The following is a 12943-nucleotide window of genomic DNA, read 5'->3' on the forward strand; positions in this document are numbered from 1 at the left end:
CATCAGTAAAACTAATCCCAAAGAAGAAAAAGTAAAATTATTATGATTTGGAAGAGTAAAAAAGGATATTATAAAATGCAATTGCAATCTCTCCTTCCTTTCCAGTGTTTTGCTTTCCCTCACTAATATTAACTAACTTGCAATTTGACGGGATTACTTCAGATATTTAATGGAATTTTAAAACCTTCCAGTATGCTGTCCTTGGAGCCAAAGTTTTCAATCTGACTCCTTGAACATCTAAACAATCTGCCATTTTCTTTGGCAAAGCATCCCTTCTGCATTCTGCTAATTGTTGTATTATGGATGATGACCAAAAGTTAAACATTAAACATTCATCTAATATGTAACAACCTAGGGTAAAATTCTGACACTAATAACATAAATTGCAAAACTCCTGCTGGCTACACATGGCCAACATTTTGCTGCTACAATCCAACATTTTTAGTTTTAAATATCATGAGCCACACACATGATATAAGAAATAATGGTGCCATACAAGATAAAATTTGATATTAGAATACCTAGACATAAAGCTGATGGTATTTTCCTTCAGGGAAGCAGTCACCTAGTACACAATAAAATTCTTCCCCAGAGGAAAACAATCAGAAGCACAATTTGGATACTAGCCAATTAGCCACACATTAGATTACTGTTAAACCATCTATAGAGCCAACTTTCTGCTTTAATTCCCATATCATTCAGTTTCTCATTTCTTTTCTGACTAATTCCATTGGAGAGCTGAATGCTGACAACCCACACAAACCAATTAGGAAGATCACAGCTGCCCGTGTGCTGGTAAAATTAAAAATCCTTTGGCTGTGCATGCTGGAAAGACAAATTTAGAAACACAGACTGCCACCTTCTTGAGACCCCAAAATAAAAATATTTCATTTCACATACAATGACAAAAGATTCAGAGTTCTCAAATACAAAGTTATAATATACAAGTTTCAGGTTACACAACAATATACTACTATTACTAACACAGAAACCTAGAATAGTTTAGGTTGGAAGGGATCTTAAAGATCATCCAGTTTCAACTTCCCTGGCATGGGCTGGGGCACCTTCCAGTAGATCACGTTGCTCAAAGCCTCATCCAACCTGGCCTTGAACACCTTCAGGGATGGGACACCCATGACTTCTCTAGGCAAACTAACTGTTCCAGTGCCTCACCACCCTCATCATGAAAATTTTCTTCCTAATATAATCTAAATCTGTCCTCTTTCAGCTTAAAACCATTACCCCTCACCCTATCACTACACTCCCTGATAAAGAGACCCTCCCCAGCCTTCTTGTAGGCCCCCTTTAAGTATCCCAACTCTCTCAGCCTGTCCTCATATCGGAGGTGTTCCAAGCCTTGGATCATCTTTGTGGCCCTCCTCTGGACTCACTCTTAACAGACCTATGTCCTTCCTCTGCTGAGGTCTCCAGAACTGAACGCAGTACTCCAAGTGAGGTCTCACAAGAGCAGATTAGAGGGGAAGAATCACCTCCCTTGACTTGCCAGTCACTCTTCTTTTGATGCAGCCCAGGACACAGTTGGCTTTCTGGGCTGGAATCACACATTACCTGATATGTACTGGCTGCTCTGCGTGTGGCAATTCTAAGACTCTCAATATCAGAAATGTGAAGGTCCCTACCAAAATATGTAGATTGAGTTCTCAGTGGCCTTCACTACACTCCAACTGCGTGAGAGTTCTGGCCACACGCTGAAAACTTAGGGTAAGATTCATAGCCATGCAATAGTTGGGGTGCACTGGCAACAGGCTCAGTCTTTAAATCTTCTTGCATACCTACAAGACACTCAAGCTGCATTGCATTTGCTCCATTATAGCATAAAGGAAGTAGAAGTGTATCACTTAGTCTGATTTAAAATCATAAAATAAAAAATAAAAATAAATTTATAATTAATTCTAGATTTCTCAAACTCTTTAACAATGCATCATTTTTTCTCTAATGTACATTTTAAAGCTTAAAAAGAAGAACATTCACACAAGCATTATCTTAAATTGGAAACAAACTATATTAGGTGTATGTAAAACACACCTATGGGTAAAAAGCATTGCCAAAATGCTATTTTTTTCCCCTAGTATAAATAAATTCAAAGAATTCAGAATCAAGATTATGTTTTTTAAATCAGGAAAATGCTAAGAGATAAAAAAAAAATCAAGTTAAAGTACTCATACAATCTTAAACCCATGTACTTCAACAGCTGTACTTCAAGCTGTTTGAGGTCCCAAATTAAATTTTATATAAATTAATATTTTCAATTTAACACCTTGCAATCCTTAAATCATTCTAAGCTTTCCTGCGCTTTAAAAATAAATTTATAGACCTTCAAATCTTTACATTCCTTAAATTTATTGCAAAACTGCACTTCATAAGTTTCATAGAGCTTTGTGTCAAGGATAACTAGAATGTTAATGGAATTATGATTTTTTGTGTTTGTTTTCATATTCTCAAAACACTGTGACAAAAGATTTGGATCCAAGTACTAGAAACCACACTTGGTATTTTTATGTCTACAAACCACCCCCAAAACTCATAGTCAAGAATTGTAACTTAGCAGGCAATTTTATTATAAGAGCAGCAGCACAAACTTTACCCTTTTCACAACTACACTGACTCTATGGCATTAACAAATGTATTAGGTTGGTGCAAAAAATAATTGTCATTTTTAACTATCAACTTTAAAGCAGTATATCTCAGCTTATAATAAATTTTATTCACCAAAATAACCTTCAGAATCTATGCATTTTTGCCAACACAAAGCAAGTCTATATATTCCAGTAGCATAGAATTCTGGAGTCCTGAAACTGATGAATTCTTCAAAAGTGTTTTGAGGGGCTCCTTGGTTGTGGAAAATCTCTTGCAGGAAGTTGTCAAGATGCTTGAAAATATGGTAATCAGCGGGAGAAAGTACGGTTAGTCAGCTGGGTGAAGTACCTCCTGGTAGCTCAGCTCATGCAGCTTCTGCCATGTCATTTGCAAGACATGCAGACAGGCATTGTCTTGAAAAAGAATTGGTCCTTTCTGATTGACCAATAGTTGATGTAAACGTTGCAGTTCATATTGCATTTTGTTGATTTCCTGGCAATACTCCTCTGCTATGATGGTTCCACCAGGATTCAAGAAGTTGTAGTGAATGATTTCCCCTTGCTGACCACCAAACAGTGACCATAACCCTCTCTTGATGCTTCAGTTTGGGGAAGTGTTTTGGTACCTCACCTTAGTCCAGCCACTGCACCAATCGCCGTTGGTTGTCATACAGAATCCATTTTTTGTCACGTCACAATGCGATCAAGAAATTGATTGGTTTTGTTGCTCAAAAGAAGCACAGAGCACACTTCATAATGGCAATTTCTTTTTTTTTCGTTTGGCTTGTGTGGCACTCACTTATCAAAGTTTTATGATTTTGCAGTTTGGTGCAAATGTCAAACAACAATTGAACAGTCAACTTTCAGTTCCTGAGCAACCTTTCATTGTTTTGCATGTGTTCGCTTCAATACTGGCCCTCAATCAGATTTTGTCTATTGCAAAAGGATGTCCGCAACCCTCATCTTCAAGGCTTGTCTCTGTTATAAAATTTTTAGAACCAATGTCAAGCTGCACATTGATTTGAGAGTCCCTTGGCCAAATGCTTGACTGATACGGTCCTTTATATAACAAAATCGCTCAAGTTTGCTTTTTTCCCCCATCTTTAGTTTGACAGCATAATATAAAAAAAAGAATAAACAGTGAAAACAAAACCATTAGCAAAAGTAGAGCAAATTTCACACTTTAAAATTATAAACCTCCTAAACACAGTTAAATAAAAGTTTAATCAAGAATATGCATCACAATTTACAATTACAAAAACTGCAACTGTTTTTGCACCAACCAAATAGATGCTTGTTTCTTTCAAGTACAAGAGCAGATCCAACTAGAACACATCTCAGAGAAATACGCAGTCATATTTCAAAAGGGTTACTGACACATGGCAGAAGTCTAACAGGTAACAGACATTTAAAACAGTTCAGAATCTGGGGCCATATCACTGAATTCAAAATATGAGGCTACATGGTTCATTTACCCTTTCTCTTATTTTTTATATGCCTCTTCTCCCAAAAAAAAAATTAAATTTATCCAGAGGTTCCCTCAAATTAAAACCTCGATGATAGAATACAGCTGCATACTGGAGCCGGTAACTACAGACTTATCTTATTGGCAATAATGCCAACAATCATAAGATGCATCAGGAGTTTCCCTCTCCGTTAATCAATCAATAAGAGCATGATTACTGAGAAGCTCTACACACTAGACTACAGCATTTTCTTCACAACTGGACATTTCTTCCCTGACAGTAGGCCCAGACTGGGTCTACTAAGACCCTCTTAGTTTGGCATTGACCACAGCAGGAGGCTACACCTCACACTAGGGGAAGATTTCATTTGAACACACAACTACCACAGCACCAAGTCAACTGGGCACAAGCTGTCAGGTAAACAGAACTCTGCAGCCACTGCCAGCAAACCCGCAGACATTGCGCTGGGCTGGGCTGTCCTGTCCTCCTGTCAGGGGTAACCACCCATTAAAATCTGCTACATTAATTTGAATTAACGCCAAAGTGACAATTCAATTCTGTTACACCTTCCTCTAGTCATTGAAAAAGCACATCATGCAAGAAACATGATGCATCTTCATTTCATTACACATTGAGCTGCTTTAACCACCAACACACCCAGGGCTGCTCTCAATTCATTCTCCACCCAGCCAGTATTTGTGCTTCTGATTGCCCCAACCCACGTGCTGGACCTTGTTTAACTTTGAGGTTCACTTCTCAAGCTGGTGCAGGTCCTTCAGCATGTCAACCACACCAGTGTGCTTGATGTCATCAGCAAAATTGCTGACGGTGCACTCAATCCCACTGACCATGTCACCAATAAAGATGTTGAATATATTGAAATGCATATTAAGTGTATATATATGCACGCACATAGACATGGAGCATGCATATTGCCCTCTACTGACCAGAGTCCAATGCACAAGTGCCCTTCAACACATATTGTTCACCATACATGACTTCTAATGAATGCTTGAAAGGACCACACCAGTGTGTGTGTGTCAATTCCCATTTCTTGCTGGTATAGCAAAAGGTATCTCCTTCAATTCAGGAATCACCAAAGATCTTTCAGAACCCATTATTAAGGCCTGGCTTTGTCTGCTTTCATTCCTCCTACCTAGTGATACACATAGGACAGTGGAAAAAATCAAACTAACCACATATGCCAGTAGCTTATGGGTTAGCCTACATCTGCCTGCGTATCAGCACCCAAAGCTCTTGCTGTTTTATGCTGCACTCATCAGCACTCATTTCCCCCCCAGCCCCAGTCAGGCATTTAAATGAAATACCGAGGAGCTGGGAGTTGGTAAAAGTCAAGCAGGAAAACAGAGCTGAGAGGCACTAACTGCCACTTTCATAATTTCAGGCCACCTTGTTTGTAATTTCTCCCTCTGTTCTTTTCACGAGTACTGTCATTTTACACCTTTCAACACCAATACAAACTACAAACACAGAAGATTAATAAAGGATGAGAAACACTAATTCTTAACTTCTTCCCTCCATGATCCCTACATGAAACAAGCTCATTTTTTTGTTTTAAGTGCCCACTTCCATATCCTGAGAGGAAAATCACTTTAAACCAAAGTTTATACACACGCTTTAGACTGAAAAAAACCCCACATAATATTCTTTAATTTAGGAAGCAGTTCAGTAAGTTCAACTGTAAGCTTCTTAGAGGACCTACATGTTACATCAAGAGTCTGCAGACCACCTTTCTGACACTGACTGTTCATAATATACTATTCCTAAGTACCTATAGATGGACATAAGAGAAATAGGCTGAGGTGGGGGAAGAAATAAGATTTCTGCTGTTGTTTCTACACTTACCCAAGGCCCAGTATGACGCAGCTTCCAAAGGCAGAGCACTGCTGTAGAGAGCATGGATATACATGAGATGAATCATCAACTCAGCCAGGCACCACCAAAAGAAAATACGAATTATGCCCACTATTAGGATGCTGAGATTGGTCTTCAAACTGAAGGCTTCTTGTCTCCTCATCTAAAGAAGAAATACAAAGATGTTATATGGCACATAACTGACTGGTTTACTCAAATACTCATCCTGATAACTTTTTTTAAAAATTTAATTTGCTATTCATTACTATTACTAAGAGGTCCATTTAACTACATCATTTGGAAATTCCTGACATATTCTTGCATGAGATTGGTCTCTCCATTCTCAGTAAGCTGTAAAAATTATCAAGAGGCCAAACATGAATGTACACTGCAACAAAGTGCTGTAGAAGAAGTACTATCAACCTGAACAGAATCCAGATATGAGACAGTACAGAGGGAACATTCGGAGTGATGGCATTTTGTCTTCACAAGCAAACATTATGCATGATGGAGTCCTGCTTTCGTGGAGATGGCTGAATTTCTGCCTACTTAGTAGTAGAGAGAAGTAGTGAATTAATTCCTTGTTTGCTTTGCTTGCATGTGCAGCTTTTTGTTTACCTATCAAACTCTCTTTATCTCAGCCCACGAGTTCTCACTCTTATCCTTCAAATTTTCTCCCCCATCCCACTGAAGGAAGGTGGGCAAGCAGCTGTGTGGTGCCTAGTTGCCAGCTGGGGTTAAACCACAACTGATGCCAATTGCCAGGATTGATACTACATTCTTTGGGCCATATAGCAGTTTCTCTTTCTCCATCTCCAAGACTTCTGCTTTCCAGTGAGCTCAGAGGAGCCCTCATCTCAGTCTCAGCCTCAGTTAAGGCGTTCTACAGATGGTCTTTTCTGATAGGAGCACGAAACACAAGCTTTATCTGTGCACTTTGAATCAAGTGTGGGCACTGCTAACTGCAAAACCCTTCTCCAACCTCAGCTGTCAAGGCAGTATCCTCTGCTCAGGAAAGACCTCTGACAATGCACTTCAGCAAACACCAGCAAAACAAGAAGCACATGAATGCAGTTCAGTTTGTTCCATCTTCTTTATGGCTTTAACCAAACAGGTCTGTGCATATTTAAATGAGAACTTACTGCAAATACAGTGATCCCATTCTCAATCTTGCTTTTTCTCCTCAACACCAAAAAACGCAGGTTGTCTTTGCACAGGTCTTTGCTGAGTATCAGGTTAGTTCAGATCAAATGCAAGACCCCCCCAGACAATTTTTACTATCAGCTATCCCTAAGCTGCTGTCAACTTGGAGTCTCGTGCTCCTTCTGAAATGCTCATTGGAAAAAAAAAATAATCATCTCCCTCTGCTAGAGGTATATAGGTGGAATTCAACATACTTCAGAAGGTGCAAAAAAATAACAATAAAAACATTACCTCAGTTTCTATGCAAGTCTACATGGACTTTTCCTACACCATCCAGCCCAGGATAACAACATTCATCCTTGCATCTTCCAAAGCTACTGAAGACAAATGAGCATAGGATTTGTCACTAAGAGGTCCACCAGAATCTCAATTTTTGCTTTCACAAAGCCAAATCTATTTATAAAGCCCAGGGAAGTTGTGTTCCTGGAAGTGTTCAAGGCCAGGTTGGATGGGGCCTTGAGCAGCCTGGTCTAGTGGGAGGTTTTTCACACAATTCACCTGAGACACAGACGCCCTGAAAATCTATAACTGTGTGATCTTAATAACACTGTTACCTGCTTACTGAATTCACCAAAGTTCATGAGGGGCCCATTATGGAATGTGGGATAATAAAACACATATGCCAGCATCCACAGGAATGAGTGGAATGACTTCTGGGCAGGTCTATGCCAGCAGTACTCCAGGCTGAAGCTGATGCAGAAGAGGCAGCGGACAGATACAGTGAAGAGCAGCAGATAATACTCATTTTCAGTGTCATACCACTTTCTCTGCAAGACAAAAAGCCAGATCACGATGGTGCAGTGCTGTGTTTTCTGTATGGTGGGACAGAGATGCCCACTCAAACCCTACCTTTCAGGGTACCAGCAGCGTGAAATAATTCAAGAGAACAGCAGCTGGAATAAATATTTGAAGTGAAGGGCACTACTTAATGCATGAACGAGCACTGTCTGTTGACGGAGAAAGAGCCTCCAGAGCTACTGCAACCGGCAAAAAGAGACAATAGCTTGATTTCAGGAATACAGTAAGTTGTAAAGAACAATGACAGCAAGAGAGCTTTTCTTACAGGAACGCCATTATGTCCCTAAGGTTTGGTCCAGTAATACAATATCCAAACCAACTGGAAAACACCAATGCTGCAGTTCAGATCTGAAGAGACTCAGTCACTTCTGAGAAAGCCCAAGGCTGGAAAGACTCTACTGAGCCTTTATTGGGTTTTGAAACTCCCTGTCACACCTGTTTCCAACAACAAAAATATATCATCACAAGAAATTTGGAAGTATCAGCAAACATAGCTGTACTCATTACATTTGTACTACCATGGGCCCTTTCCTCCTCTCAGTGTGGTACAAATCTGCCTACACCATATGAAGAAACCCTACCCACTCATCTCCCCTCTGTGCCCACCCTGAACATCAAGACAACAAGCCTTATAACAGATGTCTATTTTTTTCCCCTTAGTGCAAGTAAATGCAACGAGGACACCTCACAACTGAGCAGCAACTTCTCCAAGATCTTTGTTATTAAGTAAAAACCATTAAAGAAAGAGCAAAACTGAGCTTGCACCAGCCAGCTGTGAGCAAGCAATTTGTCTAGTGTTAGAGGAACAGTTCCCCTTTCCATGCAGAAGCTTGCAGTCACCAATAAAGTACAGTCATAGATTAATAGAATGCCCTGAGCTGTACTCTGTGATCCTTATGGGTCTCTTCCAACCCCTGTCCCTGCACAGGCCAACCCCAACATTCACATCATGTGTCTGAGGGCATTTTCCAAATGCTTCTTCAACATTGTCAGGTTTGGCGCCCTGACTACTTCCCTGAGGAGTCTGTTCCAGTGCTCCACCACCCCCTGGGTGAAGAAGCTTTTCTTCATATCCAACCTAAACCTCCCCTGGCACATCTCCCTGCCATACCCTCGGGTCCTATCATTGGTCACCAGAGAGGAGAGATCAGTGCCTGCTCCTCTTCCCCTTGTGAGGAAACTGTAAACTGCAATGAGTTTATATGAGTTCTCCCCTCAGTCTCCTCCAGGCCTAGAGACTTAGCCACTCCTCATACACCTTTGCCTTTAAACCCTACATCAACTTCGTGGCCCTCCTCTGGACACCCCAGTAGCTTTATATCCTGTTTATACTGTGGTGCCCAAAACCGCACGCAGTACACAAGGTAGGGCCGCATGGTGAGGCTTGACTAAGCAATTCCTGGATATGAACCCAAAAACTAGCACCTTAAGTTTGTACAATTACAGTTTCAATGAACAAGAAAATTTTACCAGAACACTAGTAAAGTATTATACTCCAGCTCTACAGAATACCACTTACACATTAAGGTACATACTTCCATCACAATCCACCAGCCAGCATGACTGAGAAATAAGATTCTTCTAACTGGAGAAGCTCCAGCATGAGCCACTGCAGTTCTACTTCCTATGGCTTTTCAAATCAATCTCTGCTTACATCAACCAAAGTGAGAGCGCTGTCAAAAAGGTAGCTGCCATAAGGATGAAGACCACCATAATTAATCAGATGCTTAGTCACTCCTTCTCACATTACCTTGGCATCTTCCACAGCCGGTATACGTAAAGTGGATAGCAGAATAAGGGAGCACAACCATGTCAGGAGCGACAGCTGAAGCTGAGCCACAGCAAACGAAATAGTTGCATGTAACAAAATGACAGCAAAGCCCTTGATTCCCAGTAACAACGAGCAGGCAGCCATTCCATAAACCATCAAACACCATGGTTTATACTGTTAGGAAAAGAAAAAAGAACCATTTTTATTTTGATCATTTCTAAAGCAAAAAAAAAAACAAAACTAAACACTCAATAGCTGTGAGGTTCTACACAAAGTATGCAGTAGAAACAAACAGTCAAAGTTAAGAATACATACAAAATAACACAGGGAAACACAACTGTATCCATAAAATCGGAAGGGAAGGTGTTTCTGTAGCAGCCTCTGTGAAATCCAGTGCCTACCTGGTCTGGGAGAGAACATAACTTCCTCCTTTCCTTCCCCAAACGAGCAGGTGCCAGTCACCTCCCACAATCATGCAATCATTTATCAGTCATGCCAAAACCCAAGCAGTAATCAGTTCAGTCTTGGAAGAGAATAGCTACACTCTTTTGTGTGGAGTTCAAATGTCACCAGTTACTGGTTCTCAACAAAACACTCTAAGGCAACTCATCTACTTGTTCTCACCTGTGTGTCAGTACAGACCCACTCAAACAATTCAACCCACAGAATGGGATTTCCCACACTCAGTAGCCTCAGTGCCAAGTTTTCCACATCCAGAGTAAACGGAAATCCACAAAAACTCCCTGCTGCAAAGAAAACACATACATACCTTCTCCACCAAGAGCCTAGACACTTGTGATACCAGCAGGTGACCAGCCAGAAGCCACAGTATACGTTCCCTTCCCCATTCAATCCAATAATTCCACTCAAAGTCCATGGGGTCCTGGGGCATCAAGGGAAAAAATCAGTATGTATATCTAGCCATAAAAGCATGCTCTTACAGGACAAGGAAACATCTCCTTAACACAGCAGGTTCATTACCCAACACCACAGAACACAAAACCTGGGGAACGTTTCTTTTCAGCAACACAGTCTGATCACTTACAGTGGTGAGCTGCAACAGCTCCATTTTGACTTCCAATGGTGTGAAATTCAGAAAAAGTTTTAGATGGCATCGTGACTCCTAAACCCCATACTAGCACTGAACTTGACCAAGCACCAATCACTACTGTTCCCTATGGACACCATGGGATTTTAACCACAAAGTGGGCAGGGAGACATACATACACACTTCCTCCCTGAGACACGGGGAACAAACAGGCTGGTGACTACACAGAAATGCAGCCTGGAATGCATCCCACTTCTCAGGGTTTCCCAGTCCAACCCATCCTTGCTTTGGTTCCCTATCAGGCAGCTTCTTGGGAAAACATAAATTAGTCTGGTACTACTGTTCCTGACAATCTCTTCAAACCCAGCAAATTCACATCCCTGCTTGCCCTAATCCTTTTCATTTCAGGTTGGTTGGGTTTGTGTTTTTTTTCCTTTAGAAAAAAAACAAAACCATTTTGGACTATACTTAACTCATGCAAAGTTTAGCCCCAAATTTTTCTTTTTTTTTCCAACTTCTGTCAGTAGAAAACACTTCTCAGAAAGTGCCTTAAAGAGGCAACAGAGAAGCAGAGCGCTGTCTTCCTTACACATGCCCCTCTCCTGAGAGACTCCGAGAGCAAGTCCTGCTCTGCCTTGGAAAACAGCGCTTGGGTGAAAAGGCACCTTGCTGGAAGTTTCACTCCATTTCAACAAAGCCTAGGTGGGATCAGACGAAGTGAGGTCAGCTGGAGGTTCCTGTGGCACGAAGTTTTTATCTAAATTAGGTAAGAGGGATCAGCTGGTTGCCATATAGAGCCCCCACTAAAAGTTCACCTCCACAAATGCTTTACAGCTTTCCTGAAAGCACATGTCAAGGGTCCCTTTACCAGCAGCAAGGGCAGGCCTGAACACCAAAATATTTCCGCAGATGTGCATTTCTGGTTTTGTGCAAGCCATCCTCAATATTAGCTGTGCTTCTTCAAAAAGATGCAAGGTCAAAAGCAACCAGGGGAGAGGTTGCTTGGTTTTTGGTTCAGGGTAGAGGGGTGCTAGTGTTGGGGGTCTTTTTAAGACCAATCGTGTTTCTTTAAGTCCTTATGCCTCAAAAATCTGTTCTCTATGCTGGACTACAAGCCAACTAAGAGGGAAACACACACTCACTGATGATAAGCATTATCCAAACCGCCCCGTGACAGGAAAAAGGCTGCAGGAAATATTAAGGGTGATCACAGCTTTTAAGGCCATACAGTAAAACAGAAAGCTATTAAGTGATACAGCAAAGGAAGAACGCTTAGGCTAGGGATCAATAAAAGAAATAAAACTTTGGTTATGCTTCTTACATCTAGACACACCTGACAAGTCCTTCCTCTTTAGAAACAGACTAAAATTAACTATGAACATCCAAATCTGCAAAGTTGCTACAAACCTTTTCAGAAACTAAATCAGAAGCTCAGGTGAGCATGGAGACATGACATTAACATACTGCCACAAAATAAAAGGTGATGGTATCAGTCATATATCCTACCTTTTTAAGGCCCTGAAAGAGAGTTCCTGGTTCCAGCCCAAACTTTCTGTCCATTGCAGCTTCATACTCTGCAGAGAAGAGCAAATCTTTAAGGACACAGCAGCCAGAATAGACAGAATCAGGAAGGCAGCCTCTGCTGCTCAAGACCAACATGCTCCTGCATTGCCTGTGGCAGTGGGAACGCTTGAAGCCAGAGAAGGGCACGTCACCATGTCACCGCTCAGCGGGTGAACTGCCCAACCAGGCTACAGCTCTGACCTCAGCAAAGGCAAAGCCACTGAAGTGCCCAGAACCTATGCCCAGATTTCCCCTTGCGACAGCAGCAGTAGCAGGTAGCGATCAACCTTTTATCACACAGGACCTCCACTAATCATTGCTTTCCCTCTTTCACACTGCCTGGTGTCTCCCATCAGAGTAGAAGGGACACACAGATGTGACAGTGACTAGTACAAAGCCACTCAGAGAACCCACCTCCAGAGCCCCTTCCCATGCAGCCTTTTGCCATCTCCACAGAAGACCTGCTGCACAGCCATGTACCCACCTACCCAGCACTTCCTTCACTGCTCTGCAAGTGCCTTACTGGCACTCCTGTCCTTTCCTTAAGCAATTTAAGAGCCACCTAGAGTCATTAACATACAATACCTTGTGATTAAAGTCTAACAAGATGCAGTACACATTT

The 12943-nt window shown here is 41.4% G+C and overlaps 1 protein-coding gene across 1 annotated transcript in view; it reads right to left on the minus strand.

Annotated features, from left to right (window-relative positions):
• The window catches only part of HHAT (hedgehog acyltransferase), a 92350-nt gene that overhangs the window by 78374 nt on the left and 1033 nt on the right, over positions 1-12943 (minus strand). The window contains exons 2-6 of the mRNA XM_069850897.1: positions 12265-12332; positions 10480-10593; positions 9690-9884; positions 7696-7908; positions 5930-6101 (exon numbers count right to left, since the gene is read on the minus strand). Coding sequence (XP_069706998.1) covers positions 5930-6101; positions 7696-7908; positions 9690-9884; positions 10480-10593; positions 12265-12332 — 762 coding nt within the window. The remainder of the gene's footprint in view (positions 1-5929; positions 6102-7695; positions 7909-9689; positions 9885-10479; positions 10594-12264; positions 12333-12943) is intronic.

The sequence above is a fragment of the Phaenicophaeus curvirostris genome, chromosome 2, assembly GCF_032191515.1.
Source record: "Phaenicophaeus curvirostris isolate KB17595 chromosome 2, BPBGC_Pcur_1.0, whole genome shotgun sequence".
NCBI classification, from domain to species: Eukaryota; Metazoa; Chordata; class Aves; order Cuculiformes; family Cuculidae; genus Phaenicophaeus; species Phaenicophaeus curvirostris.